Here is a 26,986-nt window from a genome sequence, read left to right on the forward strand (position 1 = left end):
GCCTTTTGTGTACTTTGGCCATTTTCCATGTTGATAATTCTTTAAAATTGGTTCATTGTTCTCATTGAGTGTCATGTATATTAGCCCTTTGTCTTATATGCCAAGTCCCCTGCCACGTCCACACACATTTATTTGCCCATTAACTTAGAATTTTGTTTCTCTTAACTCCACCTACCAGTTTTGGTTAGCGTACTCAAGATTTTCAACCCATTCCATTATGGTAATTATTACTACAGCTACCACTGCAGTAAGTCCCCAGAAGAATTTATTTTGGGGAAGAGTAGCATTCAGTATCATACACAATAACAGTTGTTTAGCCTTAACTCTTTACATATACTATGTTTAAAGCCCACCTTTTCATAAATGTTTTTTCAGCTGAGTCTTTGTGATGAATAAAGGGCATTTTTTCCCCTAGTTTATCAGCATTTGTCAGTTTTTAAAGTAGATTTTCTAAACAGCCATAAGCAATTAAAGAAAACAGAAGTATACCATTTTAGAATTCACCGTCTCTAATATGAGAAGATTTCAGAGATGTCCCTCAGAGTAACAGGCTTAAGTTTTATTGAAGGGATAGGAAAAGGGAAAGGGGACACTCTACAGAGAGAAAGTGGGTCCTTTCAGAGAGGAGAGAGACAATATACCTCTCCTGCACTCAAGTTTTATTGTGGATCCTAGAGAAGTTTCCATAGTTCCCCCACATCTACCTCTTGACTTTTGACTGCCAGCACAGTGACATCATGACTTTCATGTACCTATTGCCAGTTTTTTGGTTTCCTTGTGTGTATGTGTTGGCAGTGAGGGTAGAGGGGACTTTACCCAGGGGAATTTTACTACTGAGCCACATCCCCAGCCCTTTTTTCAATTTTTTTTTTTTTTTCCAATTTTAAGACAGGGTCTCACTAAGTTGCTTAGGGCCTTGCAAATTTGCTGAGGTTGGCCTCATTGCTATTTCATGTATCCTTGACCCATGCTGAGCAGTTCTAATTGGATTCTTAATAATTTTAATGATTCTTAATAATTACAGGTTTTATGGTCAGGAGGAATTATCCTTACGGAATCTGGTGTGTGAAAAGAGTCACAAAAATCTCTACTTTCAACTTGGGTTGAAACGTGGGTTCCTGTTATCAAGGTTATTTCTTATTTGCATTTCCTTGCAAATAACAGGTAGTTTGCTGAAGAATGTGACAAAACCTCTCTACTTAGGCCAGGCAGGGCTGCATGTAAATTGCTTTTTAGCAAAGAGTGTGGGGGATCGGCACAGTGGCCCGTTTTATAGAATGTCAATTAACCTTGTAGTCACACCATTCTCATCTGTCTGTCCCCTAACAACTTCATCTATTTGATCCAGTCTGCTTGACCTTCAGTATGTTCTATTCTTTCTTCAACTTGAAGAATACAATTATTTTTGAAGAGATATTATTTTTGCTTATATTAACTTCACATATATGTCTAGGCAGTGACCTTTTTTTGTCATTTTTACTGCTAAAAAGTGTCAAATTGCGTTTTATTTCAGGAATATTTACTTGCACTGTTTGTTCAGTTCCATTGTTTTGCTTTTCTTTAGGGATTCCATTTATGTGCTATTGGATCACCACTGTCCATCTTCAGTTTCTTTATAACTTACTTTAAAACTATAATTTCATCTTATTGTTTCATTTCTATTGTTCATAGTTGTTATTATTTTCCACCATATTTATACTCCCTTATGCTACTCTACTTTTATTTTCATATCTGTGATTCTTTTTCTTGTGTATATTTATGGGCTACAATATTTTAAAATATTTATTTTTTAGCTTTAAGTGGACACAGTAACTTTATTTTTTAAAATTTTTTTAGTTGTTGATGGGCCTTTATTTAATTTATTTATATGCAGTTCTGAGAATTGAACCCAGTACCTCGCACATGCTAGGCACACGCTCTACCACTGAGCTACAATCCCAGCCCTTTATTTTTATGTGGTGCTGAGAATCAAATCCAGTGCCTCATGCATGCTAGGCAAGCGCTCTACCACTGAGTCACAACCTCAGCCCTTATGGGCTATAATTTGATATTTCGATACATGTATACATTATGTATCAGGATAGTTAGCATATCTGTCACCTCATCAGTTTCATCATTTCTTTGTGGTGAGAATAGGAACTTTCTTCTAGCTATTTTGAAAAATATAATACCTTAGCACTAAAACTTCAGAACGTATTCCTCCTATCTTGTGCCACTTGACCACCATTTCTTCCCAATCTCCTCATATTCCCTCTTCGCGATTCCCTTTTCATCTCCTCTTTTCCAACCCTCTCCCCATTCTCTGGTAGCTACCTTTCTATCCTCTCTCTCTCTCTCTCTCTCTTTTTTTTTTTTTTTTTTTGCAGGGTATTTGGGGCACTCAACCACTGACCCACATTCCCAGCCCTATTTTATATTTTACTTAGAGACAGGGTCTCACTGAGTTGCTTAACACCTCGCCATTGCTGAGGCTGGCTTTGAACTCGGGATCCTCCTGGCTTAGCCTCCAAAGCTGCTGGGATTACAGGTAGGAGCCACTGCGCCCAGCTCTACTTTTATAATGTCAGCTTTTTACAAATTCTACATGAGTGAGATCATGCAGTGTTTGTCTTTCTGTGTGGGGCTTGTTTCACTTAACATGATTTCCTCCAGCTTCATCCATGTTGTCTCAGATGACAAGATATATCATTCTTTTATAGCTGAGTAGTATTCTATTGTATAGATATACCACATTTTCTTTATTCATCGGTTATTGGACATTTGGGTTGTTTCCCTCTTGGCTATTGTGAATAGTCTTCAGTGAACATGAGTGTACAGATTACTCTGACATAGGGATTACTGGATCATATGATAACTCCATTTTAATTTTTTGAGGAAATTCCATACTGTTCTCAACAATGGCTGTACTAATTTACATTACAACAATGTGTAGAAGGGTTCCCTTTTCTCCACATCCTTGTCAACAGTTGTTTTCTTTTGTATTTTATAGATAATAGCCATTCTAACTAGAGTGAGTGGGTATCTCAATGTACTTTTGATGTGGGGGGGGGTACCAGGGATTGAACTCCGGGGCACTCAACCACTGACCTATTTTCCCATTTTATAACCTCTGTTTCATCAAAGGTTGAACATTGATAATGATCTGTTTTCTTTGTTCTGCCCTTTTAACTAGGGAATGGGGCTTCAGATCTTTCTTGGGTGACTATCCAGGTTTGTTTTTCTTCTATAGGTATTCTGCAGAGACTCTATGGTCAGAAAATCCTAGGTAATTTTTTTTTCATTGCGTCTTCTCTTCCACTAACTGTTTAGCTTCTTTAGAGTTTCTGTTTATCACATAGTGGGAAAGAATAACTCTAGAGGAACTTCTTGTGTCTTTTGGGGAGAGAATAGAATTTGAGGATTTTTTCAGAGTCTTGATTGTTCACCTTCATCCTGCTACTTGTTTGAATTAGTTGGAGAAAGGGTAGGTTGTTGGAAGAAGCTCTATGCTACTGATTATTGGAGCCTTTCAACGTACCCATAAATATCTGTCTTTAAATTAAAGCAGTTCTTTATGTCAGTACAGAATTGGCCTGTTTTCAGTGCTACTAGTGTGTTTGCAATTTCTGTTAAGCGTTTGATAAGGGTTTGAGGAACTGAGACTGGGAAATCTTGAACATACTCTAATAATTTTCCCCTGTATTTGTCCATGAACATTTTTGGTTATGAGAAATAGTATAGCATTATTGATACCCTTTAAAATGAACAATAGTGATTATCATAACTCCCAGTGCTTCTGACACTTAGCACAATGAGAGACATACAAATAAATGCATTAACATGTATTTTATGAAAGAATTACAATGGTTTTCCTGTCACAGGATCAAACTTCCAAGACCCCCTCCTCATTATATATTGAGTAATACTCTTTTGTTTCCCTTTTCAGTTATAAATTATTGTATAAAATACTTTATATGAATTTTTAGGTTGCTTATTTATTTAACATAGAAGTTATGTAGATAATATGCTTGATGTCTTTTTTGATCTTGATTAGTCAGTTCCAGGCCTCTTGGATGGAAATGTTTTGTTTTTTTTTTTTTCCCAAGAATTACTTTACGAAATTTGTGGTTCCTCACCTAGAATCTTAATTTCTAGGTATGGGAAATAAAATTCATATGTAAGAATCAAGTTAAAAAAGTCTAAGGGGTGGGGTAGTAGCTCAGTGGTAGAGCATTTGCCTCACACATATGAGGCACTGGGTTCAATCCCCAGCACCACATAAAAATGAATAAGTAAATGAAATAAAGATTTTTTTTTTTTTTTTTTTTAAAGAAACTGCTTTTTGGCCTTTTGGCTAAGATCAAGTGTAAAACAAGTCTAAGAACTGGTATGTTCAAGTATATGATTTTCTCCAAAAATTCTAAATAGCATTCTTTTTTTCAAAAAAATTTAGAATAAATATAATTTACTTTCTATTTGAAGGTTTTCAATTAGGACCTCATAATCTAAGTGTTCTGGAGCATAAAAGTCAGCATTGGAGATTATTTAAATAATTGAATAGAATTTTCAGCCCTTGTTTTTGGACATTTTAGATGCTGCCTTAAAATTTAAGTGCATAAAGGGAAATGCCACATTTGTGAAACTTAATCTTTTTTTTTTAAATATGTTTTGTTTTGAGTTATAGTTGGACACAATACTTTATTTTATTTATATATTTTTATGTGGTACTGAGGATCGAACCCAGATCCTCACACATGCTAGGCGAGCATTCTACCTTTGAGTCCGAACCCCAGCCCCAAAACTTAATCTTTTATAACAATATAATTAATACTGACTGCCTATGTCATTGCTTTTTGATGCAGATATTAGATTGAAACATCTAAAACTTAATATTCAAATAAATTTCAAAACAGATATTCAAAACTCAGTAGAGCTATTGGATATATTATTTGGTGAATATTGTTTTTTGTAAAGAAGTAAAATTAAAGACCAAGTTGCTCATCTATTGAAAAATAATAAAAATGAGACTTTAAATAAATAAAATCCTAGTCAGATTTGTGAGATGTATAGAATATCTAGTGTTTTTATGAGTAGTTGAACCTTTTAATTGAGATATTGTTATGGAAAGCAAATAAATAAAACTTTCTGCACTAACCCATGATGATGATTGGTTTCCCATCGAACTGCAGGTTTCTCTGGACACACTATCCTGAAAATTGTGCTTGATTGGATTTTCTGTTAGGGGGATTTTGTTGCTACTATCCTTATCAAGATGATTACAACACCTTTAAAACATCCAGGAATTCATTTGTCTTCAGAGACTTCTTCTCAAAAAAGAAATATGTCCATGGATGCAATCTTTTTTGACAACATTCCTTCAGGCACACTTACTCCTATAAAAGATTTGGTCAAATATCAGAATTCCTCTTTAAAATCTAATGACCACAAAAAGAATCAGTCTTTAGAAATGACAACTCCTAAGAATAAAAATATATTTCAATCTACCATGCTAACAGAGGTTACTACATCTAACAGTTGTCTTGATATCAGTGCTATCAAGTCCAACATGGATGCATTAAAAAGTAAAGCAAATTATGAATCACCAGGAAAAATATTTCAAAGAATGAAAGAAAAAGTACTGCATGATAAGCAAGAACAAGCATCAAGAAACAATAGTTTGTTGGAACCACCGAAAAGTGAAAATCATAAAATCTTTACTCCTAATAAAAATGAAAAAAGACTATTGCAGCATACCTGCTTCTATGAAGAAAAGGAAAATAACTCGTTCTTATCAGATAATAATTCACTAAGAGGTTAGTTTTATCATGTGTTGGCTAAACAGCTATAAAGTCATAAGTGTTTTAATGTGTCAGATATCTTAGGTGCTTGGGATACAGCTATGAACAGAATGCTTCAAAATCTCTGCCTCTGTGAGCATAGGTCACATTCAGGTAAATTAAAAGAGTATTTTTTATGGTATAGTTGAAGAGGAAAAGCAGGAAGAAGCAAAGAAAGGAAAGGCAGAATAAGGATGATGGGGAGACTTGGAGGGTGTTGTAATTTTCAGTGGAATGGTGAGGGTAAACATCAGTGAGGTGGCAGTTGATCCCAAAAATTTGAAGGAAGTGATAGATACAGGTATTTTGGGAAATGGAGCATGATCCAGACACCTAAGTAACAGCTGAACATGCCTGGAAAACTCGGATTAACTATGAAGTTATTGTGCCATGGAGTAATAGACTGCCCAAAGAGGAGAGGATAAGAGAGGGTCAGATAATATAGAACCTTATTGGTTAAAAAAAAAAAATAGAGGCTTGTTTTTTACTGTAAGCAAAATAAGAAGCCATTGGAAGGCTTTGAGCAGAGGAATGGCAAGATCTAATTACGTTTTTGAAATATCACTCTGGCTGTTGATTTGAAATAGAGACACTACAATTATGCATGTGACAATACTAACTTGGTCCAGGAGGTAGGTGTGATTGAATTAAAAAGTGGTTAAAGTCTGGTTATATTTTGAAGGTGGAATCAATAGATTTGATTCATAGGCTGGGTGTGGAATATAAAAGAGAAAAAGCAATATAAAGAATAATTCCAGGTTAGTTAGTTGATTGGTTGGTTTGGGGTTTTAGCCTGACCAACTGGAAGGATAATTTAACTGAACTGGTATAGATTGAAGGAAGAATGGTGGGAGGACCTTGTTAATTTTTCATCAGGTTAATTTTGGTATGACTATTAGAAATTAGCAAATAAGTCAGTTAGACTGTTGGGAATTTTTAGTTGGAATTTAAGGAAGTTATAAAGGGCAGAGAAGGACATTTGGGAATTATTAGCACCAAATAATATTTAAAGCTGTGAGATTAGATGGGATCATCAAGGAGTTAAGTATAGAAAGAGAAAATGTTCAAGGTCTGAGCCTGTAGTACTCTAACATTTAGAAGATAGAATAAAGGGTAGAAGGCCACTGAGAAAGGTAATTAGGAAGAAGGAGAACCAGGAGAATGAAGCCAAAGAAGCTGAAAGAACAAAATGCTTAAAAATGGAAGGAATCAGGCCTGGGGCTGTGGCTCAGTGGCAGAGCACTTGCCTAGCACGTGTGAGGCACTGGGTTTGATCCTCAGCATGACACACAAAAATAAGCAAATAAATTAAAAGCATGCTATCCATCTACAACTACAAAGAAAATTTTTTGAAGGTGGGAGTTCATAACCCACTTGAATCAAAGTGTCGAATATGATATGTCAAGAAATTTGTAATGTTTTGAACAACCCACAATAAAAAATTAAAAAAAAAAAAAAATGGAAGGAGACATCAACGATGTCTGATTCTGCTAGTAGGTCAAGTAGGCTAAGATTTGATCCTTGGATTTAGTGATTTAGAGATCACTGATGACTTGCATGAGGGCAGTTTTGGTGGAATGGTAGGAATAAAAATGTTACGAAAGGGTTTAAGAGAGAATGTAAGTAGAGAAATTGGCATGGTGACCATAGATAAAGTGTTTCTGAGGGAACAAAGAGGTAATGAGAATTGTTAAAGAGTATATTGTAGTTTTTGATATTTGGTGAAGTAACAATATTTTTATATGCTTTTGGGAATAATTCAGTGGGAAGAGATGAATGGATTGCTTGTATGATGTCCTTGAATAGTTGAAAGGAAATAGAATCTAATGCATAAGTAGAGATTTGACCTTAGCTAGGACACAAAATTGTTAACAAAAACGAAGCTAGTATGTAAATACAGATACTGGTGGGTCATTGTAAAATTTTACACATAGTCTGAAATATGAAATAAGATCATCAACTGAGTGAGGATCACTTGGATTTAGTGATTTAGAGGTCACTGATGACTTGAATGAGGGCAGTTTTGGTGGAATGTTCAAGGCTCAGACCTTGAACATTTTCTCTTTCTAGACTTAACTCCTTGATGATCCCATCTAATCTCACAGCTTTAAATATTATACAGTATTGAAATTTGAGGAGGTGGAGGTTTGAATAGTATAGGAGAGGAGAATAGTTAATTATCTAGGCTTAAATTTGAGTTTCTGGGTGACATTAAAGAGCTACTTGAGATTTGTGGGCATGAATTTAAAGGGGGACCAATAAATATGGTTGTAAGTTTTCCTCTAGCCCTGTTTAATTGCATAGATGCTGGTGTGGAATAGGCAGGGAGTTAAATATTATCTGAGTTATAATTTTGCCAAGTAAGATGCAGTGACAGAAGGACAAAAGAGTTGAGGAGGAGTACAAGAGTATAACAATTAGCCATGAAATTTAAGCTTCTTTTTATGACATCATTATAGTCAAATCTTTATATTAAGATTTATAAGTCCAAAGTGGTATACATATTAAAGCATAGTCATTTCTTATTTTTTTTTCAAGTATAATATTTGACATTAAATAAACCCAGTTTTTCTTTCTCTAGCACAAATTTAAATCTATAATCATTCCGTTCATGAGTGAAAGAATCTCATTTCTATACACCTTTCTCAGTGGCCTTCTACCCTTTATTCTAACTTCTAAATGTTTCTATACACAAGAAACATTCAAGACCTAGTTGTGCGGTGGCCCACAACTCCAATCCCAGTGGCTTGGGAGACTGAGGCAGGAGGATCACACATTCAAAGCCAGCCTCAGTAAAAGCAAGGCACTAAGTAACTCAGTGAGACCCTGTTCTCTAAATAAAATACAAAATAGGGCTAGGATGTGGCTCAGTGGTCGAGTGCCCCTGAGTTCAATCCCTGGTATCCAAAAAAAAAAAGATCTAGTATGTAAATCAGAATAAAGTGTATAAAGTGCAAGCAATACCAGAAGTCCTTATTTATCATAGATGTCAATAGACTTCTGTGCCTTTGAAGGCCTACAAAAGAGATTTCAAAGCCATATAAATTATGGTTAAGTCTGCTATTAGATTCTCAACATAAAATTTTTAAAGAATAAGTAACTGCTCTTCAACTGTTCTTTCATGTTTTAGAAATTTATAGAAAACAGAAGCAGAAATTTCAAGCCTGGGTGGTATTTCATGCGTAATCTTAGCATACCCAGTTTGTGGCAGCACCAGAATTTTATTCCATATTTTAGGTTTCTAAGTCTAGTAGTATATTATTTGGTCCCCTTCTCCTTCATTCCCAGAGTTCTTGGCTGGAAGTGTGAATCAGCCTGTAGGCCACTGTGTGAGACTGTCCATCTGTCCTTTAGTCAGGTTCTCAAGCAGGGCTTATGCCCAGCCACATGGGGCCTTGGTACCCAGTGCAGATGGTTGGTGTGTGTTGCTATATGGAGGTCAAGCCTGTCCTAGGTGCCTGAACCAGGAGCCTTGTTACCCCTTGCATGAGGTAGGGCCAGGGCCCAAGATACTGAAAGAAACAGTAAGTATAGTTTTGTCTATATTGGGCAGATTAGACCTTAGAGAAATTTATATATATATTTATACATATATAATGGAGTAAAGGCATGAAAAAATAATAAAGGGAAAATTTATATGACGGTCATGTTTTGCAAAAGTGCACCATACTAGTCTGATCATTATTGAACCTAAATGTCTTTATTTCAAGATTTTAAATAGGCATTTTTTTCTTAAGCATAACTAATACAATTCAACTTGTTTTTAAAAAAAACTCAGCCTCAGTTCAAGAAGTTCCTCTAGAATCATCAAATATTCTTCCCATCAAACAAAAGATTCAAGACCAGAATGAAATGAAAGCACAACTGCACAATTTAACTTACGGTAAAGTGTTGTCTTATTTTGTCTCTCTTTTAGTTTGTTAGTTCAATGTATTGTTAAATGTTGTAGATAATTATTTTCCTATTGTAGGCAATAAATATTGACTGTGGACAAATGGTTGGATTATAAAACCCAGAGGTACTCAGAGAAATACTGGGTAGAAGGGAGGTACAGTCCTAATGTGAAGTCTTTTTTTTAATATAAGAGTTTTAAATTGTTATTTCTTTTAATTTCATGTGATTCTTCTGTAAATTTTATTTTGTGTTTTTTTGCAGAACTTCCAATTCTAAACCAAGAAAATGTTTCAGTTGCAGAAGTATCAAATAAGGCATTAATTAGAGCTCAACTAACTAAACAAATTCTGCACTCAAAAGAGAATACAACTGGAACCACCAATTCCAAAAAGGACACGTTTGTTTTAGAAGGCAATGATTCTGCTTATGAAAAACTCCAAGATACTAATGTTGAGATTCTTAATACTAATTGTGTTCCTATTAAAAATGGTAATCAATTAATGGTTTCTGATAGTGAAGTGATAAAAGATGGGACTTCACAAGAAGAAATTAAGGAACAAAATGAAAAGTCAGTGTCTATAATGACTAGCCTTCCAGGTTCCATGAATGATACATGTAAAATTGTACTTGCAAGTCCAAGATTACATTTAACACTACCTCGGAATTCAAAAAGAAATATTTCAAAGCTTTCTCCTCAAAGTGTAATTCAAACTATTAGAAATGAAGTTAAAAAAAGTCAGGTAGGAAATTTTTTAAGGCAGATATTTATTTCTGTTTGTATCACTTGTTCTTAGCTGTGTTTTTTTTTGTTTGTTTTTGTGATTCTAGGGATGGAACCCAGGGCCTTGCGCATGCTAAGCAAGCACACTACAACTGAGCTACCCCCAGAACTGTTACTCCTCTTTCTTTAAGAGGTTGAACTCTAATGCTCTATTATTATTTACTATAGCAATAGTGTGGCATGATAAAAAGAACAGTGAACTGAAAGTAATAAGACCCAGGTGTTAATGTTTATATTTCTCTATTCTAGTTGCACATCCTTCAACAGTTTACTTATGAACATTGAATTCATTCCTGCTCTGAAATTTTCTTGCCTGATTTTGGGGTACAAAGAGAATACTTGAAAAAAAAAAAGGAATTACAGCATCTAAGGATTTGAAGATTTACGATGTAGAGTGATTCATAAAAGAGTTTTTTAGAACATCAAACTCTATTACATTAGGATAAATTCTCTGAAGGAATTGGAATGGAAATACAGGTTTAAGAAGAAAGGTATATGGGGCTGGGGTTGTGGCTCAGCGGTAGAGCACTCACCTTGCATGTGCCGGACCCTGGGTTCAATCCACATACAAAAATAAACAAGTGAAATAAAGGTGTTGTGTCAACTAAAAAATTTTAAAAATTAAAAAATAAAAAAAGAAGGGTATAAGTTTACTTATTTATTTCAAAATAGATGTATTCAAATTTCATCTGAATTTTATTTATTTTCTGGGGTACCAGTAATTGACCCCCAGGGGTGCTTAACCACTGAGATACATCCCCAGCCTTATTTTCTTTATTTGTTTTTATGTGGTGCTAAGGATCAAACCCAGGGCCTCGCATATGCTAGGCAAGCACTCTACGGCTGAGCCACAATCCCAGTGCCCCCAGCTTTTTTTGTTCATATAGCTCATGTGTCAACTTTGTTCAATTCCATGCTCCAGGACTTTCCCTAACTATTATATCTGAAGAATCATTCCAATTATCTCACATCTTAAACTTATTTCTATTAGTAATTATTGTCTGCTGACATCTTAATCTTTATCTTTTTGGATACCACCACATTACTTGCCTCCTGCTTCCACCAAACCCCTCCTCCCCTGCCTCCCCCCCCCACACGAGGGCAGCCATTTTGGTTTTTGCTGCATCCCCATTGTCTAGAATAGTGTATAGAACTCAACAAATATTTATTGAATAAACAATGAATGAATTCTAGAGGCAGCAGAATTCCGCAGTTTGTGACCCTTTTGTGCCGTTAATTAGATGTGTTTGACATGAACAAGTTATTTAACTAGATTTTACAGTTTCTTTATCTGTAAAATGAAGGTTATAGTACCTGCCTCCAAGTGTTGTGAAGATAGCATGTGTTAATACAGCTAAGGTACTTGGAACAGTGTTAGTATTAGTTTATACTGTAATATTATCTTCATCTGACCAATGCTTTGATGTATCTCAGGTAGTTGCAAATGTGGGGAGTAGGGGAAAAAAGGAATGTTTTTTATTTTACTTTGCCCAAGTCTTACCTATAAGACTATCTTCCCATTTTAACATTTTCTGATGCAGTATAAAACCACCACTGGAGAATTTGTCTTTATATGTAAATGTATAATATCATATAATGTAAATGACAATTCAAATTAGTTATCTTATAAATTTTGGGTTTTGTTCTCATCAGAGAGAGTTCAATCTTAAATTACTATGAAATATAAACAGTTTTTTTTTGCACAGATGTTCATAGAAATTTTTCCGCTTGAATGGGATTTTACTCATACTAGAAAATTAGTTTTCTGAGCTATTCAAATACTTTCACTTTGAAATAAAATGCTACTAAATGTATATTGCCAGCAGTCACCAGAGTTTATAGGAAATTGAAATGCACCTGTACATCAGCTTTATGAAACAAATGGTCTAATTGTTTAAGGGACAAAGCTGATGGTCTGTAACTCTTTTTTCTTCTAAATTATTAGATCCCTTATGATAATTTGTTTTTTAATACATTAACATTCTTATATAGATGAGTATAAGGAATTGCTAGGATTACTTAGATCTAAGTTTTTTCTTTATAATTTAATTTGTAATGTCTATCCTGGAAGTAGTATAAGACATGTTCTTTGCTTAATGCTTGATTAGGTAATCCAGCTTCAAGAATGGATGATTAAAGTCATCAATAATAATACTGCTATATGTGTAGAAGGAAAACTGATGTAAGTATAACATTTAAATATTCTTGTAATAAAATTTAAGAGGACATTTGTCTAAAAGCTTATAAGTAATACAAGAGGGCTGGTGTTGTGACCTAGTGGTAGAGTACTAGCCTGGCATGTGTGAGGCCCTGGGTTCAATCCTCAGCACTGCATATAAATAAATAAATAAAAGACCCATTTGCAACTTAAAAAATATTTAAAAAAAATAATAATACTAGCGAAACCAAGCACAGTGATACATGCCTATAATCCCAGTGATTTGGGAGGTTGATGCAGGAGGATTGCAAGTTTCAGGCCAACTTCAGCAATTTAGAACCAATATAACTTAGTGGCAAAGCATCCCTGAGTTCAATCCCCAGTACAAAAAAAAAAAGTAAAAGAAATAGTATCTTTCTATAAAGCTATAAAAACTTTGTCATGGGGCTGGGGATGTGGCTCAAGCGGTAGCGCACTTGCCTGGCATGTGTGCGGCCCGGGTTCGATCCCCAGCACCACATACAAACAAAGATGTTGTGTCCGCCGAAAACTAAGAAAATAAATATTAAAATTCTTTCAAAAAAAATGTTATTAAAAACTTTGTCATGAGGTTATAAAGGCAAAAATGTACAATGGTTATGGAGATACTCACCATATTGATTGCTACCAGCTTTCTTAGTTTTTGCCTGTTTTCTCCAATTGTTCTTTAAATAGTGAGAGCTCAATTTTATAAGGTGCTTTTTTTTTTTTTTTTCCTGAGGTGCTAATAAGTAGACTGGTATTATCTGCTTAATTATGTATGATCACTTAATATTTACTACTTGCATTTTAGTCCAGATTCTCAAATCTCAATTGGGAAAACCAGATATAAATTACTGATCCAGAAAATAAATTTAAATTATTGAAAACTTTGCCATATAGCTACATCTTAAGTAATTGTCTCTTTTTGGTTCACCCTAAAATAAAATAAGAGATTCATCTAGGTACGTGCCACTCTGTCAGCACCAGTTTTTATTTTCAAAACCTATTCTTGGTGGTAAAACAAATTTTGTAATAAAATAGTATAGGATTTCAGTATTTAAAGTTTGTACATGGAAGTTTATAAAGCATGTGTTATTCACTTTGCTTGCCTTGTGCCCATTTTCTTAATATCCAAGATGTAGTTTAGATTGTCTTTAGGAATCCTATTATTCATGCTTACACCAGAATGACTTGGGTTATTTATTTACCCTCTTTCAGGCTCAAGTTTCTTTATCTGTACAATAAGAATATAGTATTACATACTTTTTTTTGCAGTACAGAGACTGTACCCTAGGGGCACTCTACCACTGAGATATATCCCCAGCCCTTTTCATTTTTTATTTTGAAACAGGCTCCTACTGTCATTTAATTTTTATTTTTAAGATGTGGTCTTGCTGTGTTGCCCCGGCTAGCCTCAAACATACTATTCTCCTGCCTCAGCCTCCAAAGTTTCTGGGATTACAGGTGTGAGCCATCACACCCAGCCCTGTAGATCTATTTAAGAATTAAGTAAGTTAATATTTGTAATACAAAAGAAGAGTGCTTTTAGAGTATCGTTTAAATGTTAAATAAAGCAAAAAAGAATGCAAGGAGAGAATAGTGTATTTAAGTATAATATATGAGTTTAATCCCATTGGCTGAGTTAAAATAACTTCCTTATTATGTTTGTAAATAGCATGTTATTATCTAATGAGTGAGAATGTACTTTTCCAAAATGGAAGATGAAAACATCTGGCTATGTACTGTGGGAAAACACACACACATACACAGAAGATTAGATGGTTCTGATCTGTTTTTGTTGTAATTCATAATTTACTATGAATAAATTAAAGCAATTGATTAGATTTTGTAAAATTTAATTATGTTTCTATAATAATTCTAGCTACTTGGAAGACCAAGGAGGAGGATCACCAGTTCAGGATAGCCTAGACAACATAGCAAGACCACATCTTTAAAAAAAAAAAAAAAAACTACATTTCTGCACAAAATTTGAAACATTAAAATCTGTGGGAAAGGGTCACAGAAAATGTTCTTTGGAAGCTTAGTATCAGTTAAGCTGAAGTTGCAAATATCGCCAGCACAAGATAGAGAAAGCTCTGCCTCCATCCTAATGATGTATTTTATATCAGGGACATGGTTTAGCCACAGTAAGTTTCTTAGCACATACTCTGAGGACCACATTAGTGAAGCAGTTAAGTTCTACTGTAGTGTTTGTCACTCAAATATTTTGTAATTTGATTAACAATATTGGTATTGTTACTGTAGCTAGAATGTAGATGTATATATGTGTTTTGTGACTCCTGATAAAATGTGAATATTTTGGCCTTCACTAAGTTTTTTTTGTTTTGTTTTGTTTTTTGGTTTTAGAGACATGACTAACATATATTGGCACAGTAATGTAATTATAGAGCGGATTAAGCACAATGAACTTAGGACTGTATCAGGCAACATTTATATATTAAAAGGATTGATAGACAAGATTTCCATGAAAGAAGCAGGTGAATAAGTATTATTGTTAATTGATAAGTTATTTTCGTAAGTGAAGCAATTAACCGTGTTTCTAACAGTAATATATATGTGTGTATATGTGCTTTTTTAAAATTATGAATAAATTAAAGCAATTGATTAGATTTTGTAAAATTTACATAAGAATTTTACAAAATCATTTTCTTGAATTTCATAATTGTTACAGTTTAAGTTTTTGTGATTTAAAAATTCAAAATTTCCTATTTATAAGGAACTGCTTTATAAGAATATAATTGAGCTCCTTGGTTTCTGTCTCTATTAAACCTCGCTGACATAACCCTCTCCGGGTATAATCTAATTTGCAAATTCCTTGCATACAGTCTAATGTAGGTCAGAAAACATACCCAAATATTCTACTTTAAATTTTTGATTACCAGCAACAAGTTATAGACTAGTTCTTTAGTGGTCCCTTGGTGATGCTTGGCAACCTACTGTATTTCCCTAATCTATTTACTTTCCCATCCTTTCTGATTACTATTTCATGTTTTTTTAAATCTCCACCACCTTCTCCCTCATACATTCTCAGGTAAAGAGGATAGAACGAGAGGGGAGTACCTGAACAATAGGAACATTCAGAAGAGAATTTCCCCACTGCATTTACTTATCTGTTTACATCCAAACCTGCTTTCATTGTGAATGTACTATCCATGTTCCTATGTATTAGTCTTTCCATTTAAATATTAGCTCCATTTTTCTTCTTTTACTTGAGGACATCACTCCAGTAATTTTCTCTTCTCCTGTTTCAAAAGCAAAACACTGCTCTTTTAAGCATACCTCTTTCAGCCACTGCTCTCGTTTACATAAAAATAACTCTCAGAAGATTTACTACATCAGATTTTTCTTGAGTTCTCTCTCCCTTTTTTCTAGAATTCTCTTTAATCATGCCTTAACCCCCATTTCTTAAGCAAAACATCCTATATGAAAGTCACCAGTGGCCTCTACATTGATAGATCCAGTACACACTTATACTGTATTTAATCTACCTACTTCCTTGAGATACTTTTTTAATTTGACTTCTGGAATACCATATCTCAATTTTGATGCTTCTTCACTGCCTGTTCTTTTTTAATTTATTTGTATATTTCTCTCTTCTTTACCTCCAAGTAATGGGGTAACTTATAACTTAGGGCTCTTTGTACACTCATTTATGTGCTGAATCGTTTTCGGTTTGAAGTGCCAAATGCCAGTGTTATAATATTTTTTTTTTTAGTTGTCAATGGGCCCTTATTTTATTTATATTCAGTGCTGAGAATTGAATCACACATATATGCAGGTGCTCTACCACTGAGCTACAACCCCAACCCCCAATGTTATTTTTCAAACCAAGACCTCCTCTAAGTATCCAGTTCATTTTCTATCTATTTGGCATCTCCATTGAGATGTTTATAATTATCTCAGATTTAATATCTGATCTTCCTTAAATCTGCTTGGCCAGTACTCTTCCCCACTTTTCCATGCTTCTACTGAATAGCCTAAATCCTTGGAGACATTTTGGGATGGCAGAGTACTAGGGATTCAACCCTGGGGTACTATAGTACTGAGCTATATCCCTGGCACTTTTTAATTTTTTTTGTTTTGAGATGGGGTCTATCTGAGTTACTGAAGCTGACTTGAACCTGCAATCCTTCCATCTCAGCCTCCTGAGACACTGGAATTATAGACATATGCCATCATGCCTAGCTCCTTAGAGCTTTTTAAACCTTTTAGTTTTAAAAACCATTTTTAAACCTTTTAGTTTTTCTCATACCCACGTCTAGTTTATCAGTACAACTTCTTGGCAGTATCTCCCAAAACACCTTTAAAACACTGATCTCTATTGCACCACTGTAATGTAGACCTACCTCATCTTTTGTTTCAGTTTTTTGTTTGTTTAATACTGGGGATTGAATCCAGGGGTGCTCACTAAATTGTTTAGATCCTCGCTAAGTTCTGAGACGGGTCTTGTACTTGCAATCCTTGTATCTTAGCCTCCTAAGTCACTGGATTATAGGTTTGTACCACCACACCCAGCCTTTTGTCTCAATTAATATAATAATTGTCTCTTAATTAGTCTCTCTTAATTAGTCTCGTTCTTTTTCCACTCACTTACACAGACTCTTCTCAGAATAGCAGCTAATACAATTCTATTAAAGTAAGTCAGATCTTGTAGCTTCTTTGCTCAAAATCTTTCCATAGCTGCCCATCTTACCCTAAATAAATGTCCAAGTCCATAAAATGACCACAAAACTTCAAATTGTAATCTCCTATGCACTGCATCTGTTATCCATTTGTGTAACCTTCTAATACTAACCCCTCATATCACTGGAACTACACTGATTTTTTTTTTTTTTAATGTATTTATCTTTTAGTTGTAGATGGACACAATCCTTTATTTATTTATCTTTATGTGGTGCTGAGGATTGAACCCAGGGCCTCATACATGCTAGGCTCTATTCCACTGAGCCACAACCCTAGCAACTACACTGATTTTATTATTTCACAGTCAGACCAGGTATCCTCTTGCCTCATGGCTTTTTACTTTCCTCTGCCCTTCTTACATTCTAATTCCACATTGCTACATGGTTCATTCCCTCTAATTCTTTAGGACTTTTGCTTAGCATTTCAGTGAGGTATTCCCTGACTATCCATTTTTAAAATTGCTGTTCTCCCATGAACATCCTTATCCCCCTTCCCTGCAGAACATCTAGCAAACAGGACATTTTACTTGTTGGTGTGCTTAACTGTATATACTAGAAGACCAGTTCTACGAGGTCAGAGATTTTTATTTACCTTGTTAACTGCTGAATCCTCACTAAAAATGACTGCACATAATAAACAAAAGTACATGCTTCTTGACTGATTTAGTGAATTAATGATATCTCTTTAAAATTCTAGGCTTTTAGATAATTATTGTTGTCATTTGTCCTTAAATAGGATATCCATATTATCTCATAAGGAAATTTATGTTTGGATTTCCAGAAAATTGGAAAGAATACATTGATAATTTTCTAGAGCAATTAAGGTAAAGTATTCTTTTAAATTTAAAAAAAAAAAAATGAACATTAATAAAGTATAATTTATGTTTAATAAATGTATGCATTTTAGATGTAAAATATAATGAACTTCACATACATGTACTTGTTTTTTGGGATGGTACCAGTTTTGAAGTTCTTTTTGATCTCAGAAGAGTTTCAGGAAAAAATAATACTTTGTAAGTATTTCTGTCATGTTGAATAAATCTAAAAGGGAAATAAAACTTTCAGCATATTTCTAGAAATATTCTTCATTCACCTACCCTTTGAAGGACATAATGCTGTTTAATACCTTTTTTCTTTTCATTAATTCTTAGTAGTTATTCACTGTCAGCTACTTAACAGGCACTGTAGTTAGCATTGAAAAAAATAAAGAGTGTAAATAATTCTTGTCCTTAAGGAGCCCATAGGGGATACAGAGCTTAAAGTTAATCAGAGTACAAATAACTTAGGGATAGCAGTTTTTTCTGTAAGGGACCAGATGGTAAGTATTTCTGTGAATATGTTGTGTCTGTTCCAGAAGATCTACCTTGGCAGAAAAGTAACCATAGGTAGTATGAAAATGAATTAACCTGTCTGTGTTTTAATGAACTTTATTTACAAAACAGTCAATTGACAGGACTTGCCCCATAGTTTTCTTATAATATCAGCTTAAGTAGGAATTAAGAGCATACAGTAGGAATCAGTTATGTTTTTATGAATCCTCTGATTCAATATGTTGAATATGTGGAATAGGGATGGAAATCTGGAAAAAATAAAAATGTAACATTAAAAAGTACAGTTGGCTGGGGGAGGGGGAACTTTATCTGAGGGTTTTCCTTTATTTTTAGGTTTAGTTTTTTTTTTTTTTTTTTTTAAGAAATAATATTAGAGAAAAAAATAATATAATTGTCTTTAGGGCTAATGAAAAGAACAGGGAAGAGGCCAGAGAAGAACAGAAAACTGCAGGGTTTGACTCTGACATACGAAAATCAAGGAAAAATGATGCAGAAGAAAACCAAACATATGTCGTCCAAAAGGCCAGCACCACTTATGACCTTGATTGTGATAATTTGGGTACGTCTGGTCTTTTCTCTTGGTATAGAGGTAGCTGACAGACTTCTGTTTCATCCTTTTGCCAAACTATAATAGTCTGCCTTATATGCACCACCCCCATCAAAAAAGTATGAACATTAATTTATAGCCCTTTCTAAGTAAGTTTTTTTTTTTTTTTTCCAAAATAGGCTCTTTAATGTAGAAAAGCAGCTTACCTTTGCTGTAATCATTTATTGAACTGTCCATTATTGTACTCACAGAAATGAAGAATATTAAGTGTAGTGGATTGCCAGGACCTACAGAAATAAACAATGGCTATAATAATTGTCAAAATAAACCACCAATTGACCAAGTAAATAATACTAGTCAAAATACAGGAGGATCTTCCTTTTCTGAGCAGGTAAGTTATTTACTGTACACTGCTTGTTTAGAGGGGTAATGTTGTACTTGAAAAGGTTTAAAAGACACAAGTGTTGTAAGTACCAGTATCAGTTTTGTGGGTCAGTCCAACCTCAGAAACTAAAAGTGAAAGGGACTTTATTTGGATCTTTAAAAAAGTGTTCCATAGAAGGCTGGGAAAAGTGAGAACTTATATTGGACAAAAGATGTTAATCTACTACAAGACAATAACAAATTTTTTTGTGAAGAAACTGCTTTTAGTGTTGAACCAGGTACTAGCAATAGGGCCATGTAACCAAGAGAAAAAATTTAAAAAAAAACCTGTATATGTAGTAAAAATATCCGTAGAATAAGAATCCACTAACTTGGTTATGCATCTTAACTCTCTGAGCACAGTGTAATTATCCATTCTAGATGCCTGAAGTCAGAAGGCAACCAAAATCCACAATCCTAGGTCATAGTTGGAATCTTCTTGTACAAGTCTTCACTTGAAAGCCTCCTGAATCCATTTTGAAAAGCTCTTTTAATATTGTTTTTATTGTGACTTTGCTATAATTCTCATAACTTTTCATTAACTTTGGAACTCTAGGTAAATGTCTTGATATTTATTTTCCCCAGTCTTTAGTTGAAAAGTGAAATTGAGAGCTGGGTATGGAGGTGCATGCATATAATCCCAGCAATTTAGGAGGCTGAGGCAGGAGGATCTCAAGTTTGAGGCCTGCCTCAGCAACTTATCTAGGCTCTAAGCAACTTAGTGAGATCCTATCTCAAAATAAAAAACAAAAAGGCTTGGGGATTGGCTCAGTGGTTAAACACCCTCTGAGTTCAATCCCTGGTACCCGCCCCTCCAAAAAAAAATGCTTAAAATCCTGTTTAAATGGTAGTTGTTGAAATAAAAGCAAATTACCTCCTTTTTTTGAAGGAATTGATTGGAAATAAAGAATATAAAAAATTGTCTTCAAAGAAACATAAAAATTGTGAAGAGATAAATAAAAGGATAATTAAAAATCAGAAGCAAGGTAATATATTTTTAATGATTTTGTAATGATAAGAAGTTACTGTTGAAATGTTTTTAATATGTTAAACGTGATCTTATAAAATTTTTTTAGTACCTTTATTTGTTTGTTTAGTGTTTTGTGATGCTAAGGATCAAACCCAGGGCTTTGCACGTGCTAGGCACCAGGTGCTCCACCACTGAGCCACAACCCAGCCCCAAAATTTTTTAATTGAAAACAATAAACTGGGGGCTGGGGTTGTGGCTCAGTAGTAGAGTGCTTGCCTACCATGCCCGAGGCACTGGGTTCGTTCGATCCTCAGCACCAAATAAATGTAAAATAAAGTTATTTTTAAAAAAAGAAAACAATAAACTGTTTTAATGGCTTTAAATTTTTTTTTACATGAAATGATTTTTATAATAAAATAATCAGTTACTTTAAAAACTACGTTATGCACAGGCCTACCTTCTCAAGTCTTGGTACTAAATAATTTTATTTAGATTACAAAATTATACATAATCTTAAGTATACTTACAGAAATGTTCAAAGACTGAATCCTTTCATTAAATGAATACTATAAATTAGTTTTGTGTTGTATGCATTTTTAGAGTGATTTAATTAAAATCTTATGTATCAAAATTTAAAGAGCCTTTCTCTAAATATTAGCGAGTTCAAATTTGAACATTTATTTAAATCCATCAGCCTAATAGCATTTTTTTTCTTTTTATGTTTTTTATTCCTGTATATGAAAATGAAGAACATTTATAAATGTGGTGAGGAAAGCAATACTGCTTAGATTGCCGAGTTCATACATATTAGGTTAAAGTATCCAAAATAGGCAGAATCTTTGTCAAGATTATTTAATAAAATGATTTAAAATATTCTGAATAGAAATGTTTTTTTTCAAAATTATAATTTCAAAATTTTCCAATTTTCAGTTGAACACTTGAATTATATGAGGAATTAGGAGAAATAATTTCTTCGTGATTTGAAGATCTATGATGCCAGTGAAAAATCTTACAGAAATTTTTTGGGTTACTTTGGATTAGTACTACTTCTTCACAAATTATATTTTAGAGGCTTTTCTTCCCATATTCAATATTATTATTATTTTAAAATTTTTTTAGTTGTAGATGGACACCACATCTTTAATTATTCATTTATTTTTACGTGGTGCTAAGGATCAAACCCAGTGTCTTACACGTGTGAGGCAAGTGCTCTACCACTGAGCTACACCCAGCCCACAGATTCAGTATTATGTATTAGTCTTTCATTTTGTTGTTGATCTTGTAAACAGTAGCATATAAAATGTGTAGTCTGTTGTTTTATGATTGGTATGATGATTTGAAATTTATATGTATTTATAATTTTTTTTTTTTTAATTTCTTTTTTTTAATTTTTTTTTCAGTTTTGGGCGGACACAACATCTTTGTATGTGGTGCCGAGGATCAAACCCAGGCCACACGCATGCCAGGCAAGCGCGCTACCGCTTGAGCCACATCCCCAGCCCTGTATTTATAATTATAATGGGAAATTTAAATTTCGAATTTCACTTAGTTTAGCTTCTAATTTCTCAAGTTTCACATTAGAGCACTGCACTCAACATATTTTCTTTAGTGACATGATATGGTAAAGAATTTTCAGTTATTTAATTTTGGTTACTTTCCCATGATAATTCATGGAGTTGGCAGAGATTCAGTGAAGGTTTGTCTCTGACTACCTTCAGGGTTGAGGTAGAGCTATAAAGATTAGAGTTCTATGTTCTCCTAATTCCATCCTTAACTAGCACAACTATTGTTTCATATTTTACATGTCTAGTCAGGTTTAGTGACCTTAGTGGTTTTCTTAATATCTTCTAAATATTTTAGTTCCAGAGAGTTAATGTAACAAATATTTGTTTAGTGTCTACAGTATACATACACATTGGTACCAACAATAGCAAAAATGTCTGAACATGAAAATAAAGTTCTTATCATTAATGTTTTTTTTCCAGTCTAATTAAAAGAAAAGATTAATATGCAGTTATAATGCAGGACTCATTTTCAAACATAGCATGACTTTAAGTGTATGCTGCAAGCTTAAAAGAATAGCTTTCATTCAAAAGAAAGTTTGTAGATTAACTGGGTTAGAGAATTAAACCAAAACAGGTATTAATTTGGTTTGTAGAAGAGTGAGGAAACTTTACATGTAGAGTGAAAAGCATTAAAGCCAAGAACCAAGCAGATGTGAGAAATAGCCAATGGTCTTATAGAATATGGTTCAGATTTGAGGACAGTGAAAGACTGGAACTTTATTGAAGGCCTCTCAGAGGAGCTCGTATGTGTACCAGTAGACTGAGAAGTCGTTGGTAGGTTTGTATGAATAATCTGGTATGCTTAAATTGAAAGAGGAATGATTTAAATTTACCTGTGCTTCAGGAAGATTAATAGGACAGTAGGATATACAATGGAACTTGGTAAAAAATATTGTATATTTTATGTTAAAATTTTTTTCTATACTAAAATTTATTTAGACGTAATTTGAGATTTTTGGTTCTGTTTTTGTCTTGTGAAATTAAAGAGAGAACTGAAGAATCAGATGTACCCATTGATATTCTAACCTCAAGAGAACAGTTTTTCTTAGATAAAGAAAGAAAATCCATGGCTGTCAAGCAGAAGGAAGCTTATGTTTTAGTAACACCACTGAAAACTAAAACATTGATAGAGCAAAGATGCATGAAGTATAATCTGTCCTTTGAAACCATTAAAGCAATAACAAATTCTGCAGTGCCAAAGCATCAAGAAGAAACTTACAAGTCAGACTTAAACAAAACTGTAAGTCCCATGAGTATATCCACTGAGATTCTGGAAAATACATTTGAGTGTAGTGAGCATCATAATAGTGAAAACAAGAAAAATTGTGATGAATGTCATTTACTCACTGTCAACCAGAAAATAAAAACACCTAGCCCTAAAAATGAACAAATGGTCACCTATGACTTTAAGAAAAATGCCGGGTCACTATCAAAATTGAAGAAAACTGAAAATCAAGAAGCTATGTGTTTTTACAATCATCAGTCATCACTAAATTTGTCAAGTGAAGAGAGTAAAATTAAAAAGGAAATTAGAAGGAAACCAGAAACAAGAAATACCAAAGAAACAATGGTTCAGCTGAGAAAAAGCACAAGAAATTCCACAAGGACTATCTCAGTGATTTCAGAATCTGAAACTGAGGAAGGTGAAAATGAATTTCATATTAAACAAAAGAAAGCTAGATCTTCTGCTAAAGAAACTCTTCTGAAATCTGGTGTTAGGAATAAGCTTCCAATTATTGAGGGAATGGGATCCGATGAAACTAACAGGCATCCCTTAGAATGTTTACCTTCATTAATTCAGGATGATGAATGGAATGAAAAGGAATCACAGAAACTTCATTGGTAAGTAGTGGCTACAAAAGTGTTAAAGACATAAAATACATCAGTAAGGGGCTGCTTTAGTGACTTGTAACCATTATTACTTTAAGATGCCAATAGTGAGTTTTCAACAGAGTGAGATTGATCTGTTGTGTCTGTTGCTGGTAACTCAGGTATGATAAGAATTGGATTTGTCTACATAAATTTCACAGTTTGGGTAATGTGGTAGTACAGAAACCAGGTAACACCTGAGTAATCAAGAATGAATAGGAGGGTAAAGACATAAAGACAACCTAGATGGACAACCCAAGAAATTTGGCAATGATGGGGAATAGAAAAATTTGGGGCCAAAAGCAGGTGTGAAGATAAGGGAAGATATTTGGTTGCTAACCTGCTTATTTGTAAGATGGCTAAAGCCAGGGTATAATGGTATGCTGATGGAAATGATCTAGTGGAAAAAAGGAAAAAGTGATTGATTAAAGGAGAGAAGGATAACAGGAACATTCTGTTTCCTTTGAATCCTTCCAACCTTATAACATTTGGTCAAATCTGCTTTCTTGAAATATTTTTCCTCAGGCACTTCCATGGCATTGTATTCTTCCAGTTCCTAAATAGTCCTCCTCTAACTTATTTTATTCATTAATTTACTTATTCATTATCCCTGGGGATTGAACCCAGGGGTGCTTTACCACTGACCTACATCACCAACCCTTTTTTATTTTTGAGATAGGGTCTCACTAAATTTAGGTCCAGCTGAGGCTGGACTCAAATTTGCAGTCCTCCTGCCTCAGCCTCCCAAGTTGCTTGGATTATAGGTATGCACTTCCATGCATGGCCTCTGCTTATTTTCAGACAGAGAAGGTAATTTTCCTTCTTACTCTTCAGATTCTTATTCTAGGCTGCTTTTGTGCTATGGTATCCCCCTTAGTGATCTTATGTCCTCTCAAATTCCAACTCTCTTTTTAATATAGTGATTTTCAAATCTATCTATCTGGCCCTGAATTCTTGTATTTAGATGTTGCCTGGATATCACTTTATAAGGTTTGACTTAATACAATTAAGGTTGAGAGGTTTATTTTCCATTGATAAAACAGACTTCCCAAATCCTCTACCCACTTTGCCTGCCCATTTCAATTTCTGGAAATGTAATTCTTCCAAAGCTAGGTTTAAATTCTTTATCATTATTTCTTTAAAATCTCATGCCCATAAGGATTGGTTCCACGACCCCTCAGGGATACCAAAATCTGTGGATGTTCAAGTCTCTTAAATAAATTGAATAGTATTTGCATATTGCCTATTATAATCGTCCCATATATTTTAAATCATCTCTAGGTTATTTCTAATACCTAATACAATGTAAATTCTATATAAACAGTTATCATTAAAGAATGAGAAGAAAAAAGTGTATGTGTTCAGTAGAGATGTATTTTATTTTTCCTGAATATTCTGATCATGTCTGTAAACATTCAGATTTTTTTTTCCTGAATATTTTAGTCAAATCTACAGAGGTGGAACCACAGAGATAGAGGGCTGCTGCAAATTTTGTCAAAGAAACAGTATTTGAAGTAAAGACATGATATAGTTGATATAACACTAGCATCCCTAATCTGAAAGTTCCAAAATCTAAAACTTATTGAGTACTGACAAATGCTACAAGTGGGAAATTCCATACCTAATCTTACATGATTGATCATAGTCAAAACACAAGCACACTAAAAATGTTGTACAAAATTACCTTCAGGCAAGGGATATAGCTCAGTGGTGGAATGCTTGCCTAGCATATAGGAAGCCCTGGGCTCAAAACCTAACATTTCCAAAAAATAATAACTGGCGCTGGGGTTGTGGCTCAGTGGTAGAGCACTTACCTAGCATGTGCAAGGCTCTGGGTTAGATCCTCAGCACCACATAAAAATAAATAAATAAAATGAAGGTATTGTGTCCAATTACAACTAAAAATATACATATATTTTAAAAAACAATAATTACTACTTTTGGTTTATGTGTATATATGTGGTTTATAAAACAGATTTCACGTTCAGACTTGGGTTCCATCCTCATTACATACAAATACTCCAAAGTCCAATGATAATGAAAATCTGAAGCACTTCTGATCCTGTCCCAAACATTTTGGATAAGGGATACTCATCCTACACCATTTTAAAACTAATTGGTGAGATAAATAAGTGTTTTCTGCCTGAAAAGTCAGCCTAAGTACAATATATAAAGTCTTTTTATTGTGGGAGGTAATACGTATACCAGGTTCTAAACAAATTTACAAAGGAACTTTTAGAATGAGTAAGGAATTACCTTATGTTTCTACTTTTTTTTTTTTTTTTTTTTCAAATTTTGGTTCCCTCAATTAAAAGGGCATTTTGTTCTAAAATACGAAGGTCTTCAAATTACAGTGGAATGAAACTAAGCATAAGATTTTTATAGGGGGGGTGGGCCTGCGAATATAGTTAGGTAGTAGAACAACCCCAGGTTCAATCTCTAATACCACCAAAACAAAAACAACAAAAAAAGGTTTATCTTCTGGCATAGTCGGCACTAATAAGATTTACAAAACAGTATATAGAAGTCATTTATGCCAAAGTTTTCCCAAATCATTGATTAGATGAACTTTGAAAAAAAAAATGTTGAAATATGGAAAAAAAAATTTCAGGTATAGTAGAATTCAACAAAATAGTATCTACTAGATTTGTAAACTTACATCTTCATATTTTAAGCACTACTGAGCAGAGGGAATAACATCTTTTTTCCAAAGTTATCTAGAATGATTTTGATAAAATTCCTTCAGCCCAGTAAACCTCATTTACTCAATGGTGTGCTTTCAAGAGATTGTTTTTGTTGATTTGACTTTCTTCTTCTTTTTTTTTTTTTTTTAGAGAATTTTAATATTTATTTTTTTTAGTTTTTGGCAGACACAACATCTTTGTTTGTATGTGGTGCTGAGGATCGA

General features: G+C 33.9%; 1 protein-coding gene across 4 annotated transcripts in view; it reads left to right on the plus strand.

Moving 5' to 3' along the window:
* The first annotated feature begins 2,490 nt into the window (after window positions 1–2,490).
* Mis18bp1 (MIS18 binding protein 1) overlaps window positions 2,491–26,986 on the plus strand; it is a 33,784-nt gene continuing 9,288 nt past the window's right edge. For 2 of the 4 annotated variants that reach the window (XR_007345785.1, XR_007345784.1), the window contains exons 1-10: window positions 4,894–5,792; window positions 9,595–9,699; window positions 9,972–10,450; window positions 12,600–12,673; window positions 15,038–15,168; window positions 18,110–18,197; window positions 19,106–19,263; window positions 19,503–19,642; window positions 20,564–20,660; window positions 23,196–24,051. Coding sequence is in view for 2 of the 4 variants with exons in the window: in XM_048798628.1 (XP_048654585.1) it covers window positions 5,252–5,792; window positions 9,595–9,699; window positions 9,972–10,450; window positions 12,600–12,673; window positions 15,038–15,168; window positions 18,110–18,197; window positions 19,106–19,263; window positions 19,503–19,642; window positions 20,564–20,660; window positions 23,196–24,051 (2,669 nt within the window). In the remaining 2 variants the exon portion in view is untranslated. Of the gene's footprint in view, window positions 2,528–4,893; window positions 5,793–9,594; window positions 9,700–9,971; window positions 10,451–12,599; window positions 12,674–15,037; window positions 15,169–18,109; window positions 18,198–19,105; window positions 19,264–19,502; window positions 19,643–20,563; window positions 20,661–23,195; window positions 24,052–26,986 lie in introns of those variants that run through there. The other 2 variants (XM_048798628.1, XM_015491136.2) reach the window with 2 other exon arrangements.

Source organism: Marmota marmota, unplaced genomic scaffold (genome assembly GCF_001458135.2).
Source record: "Marmota marmota marmota unplaced genomic scaffold, marMar, whole genome shotgun sequence".
In the NCBI taxonomy this organism is placed as follows: domain Eukaryota; kingdom Metazoa; phylum Chordata; class Mammalia; order Rodentia; family Sciuridae; genus Marmota; species Marmota marmota.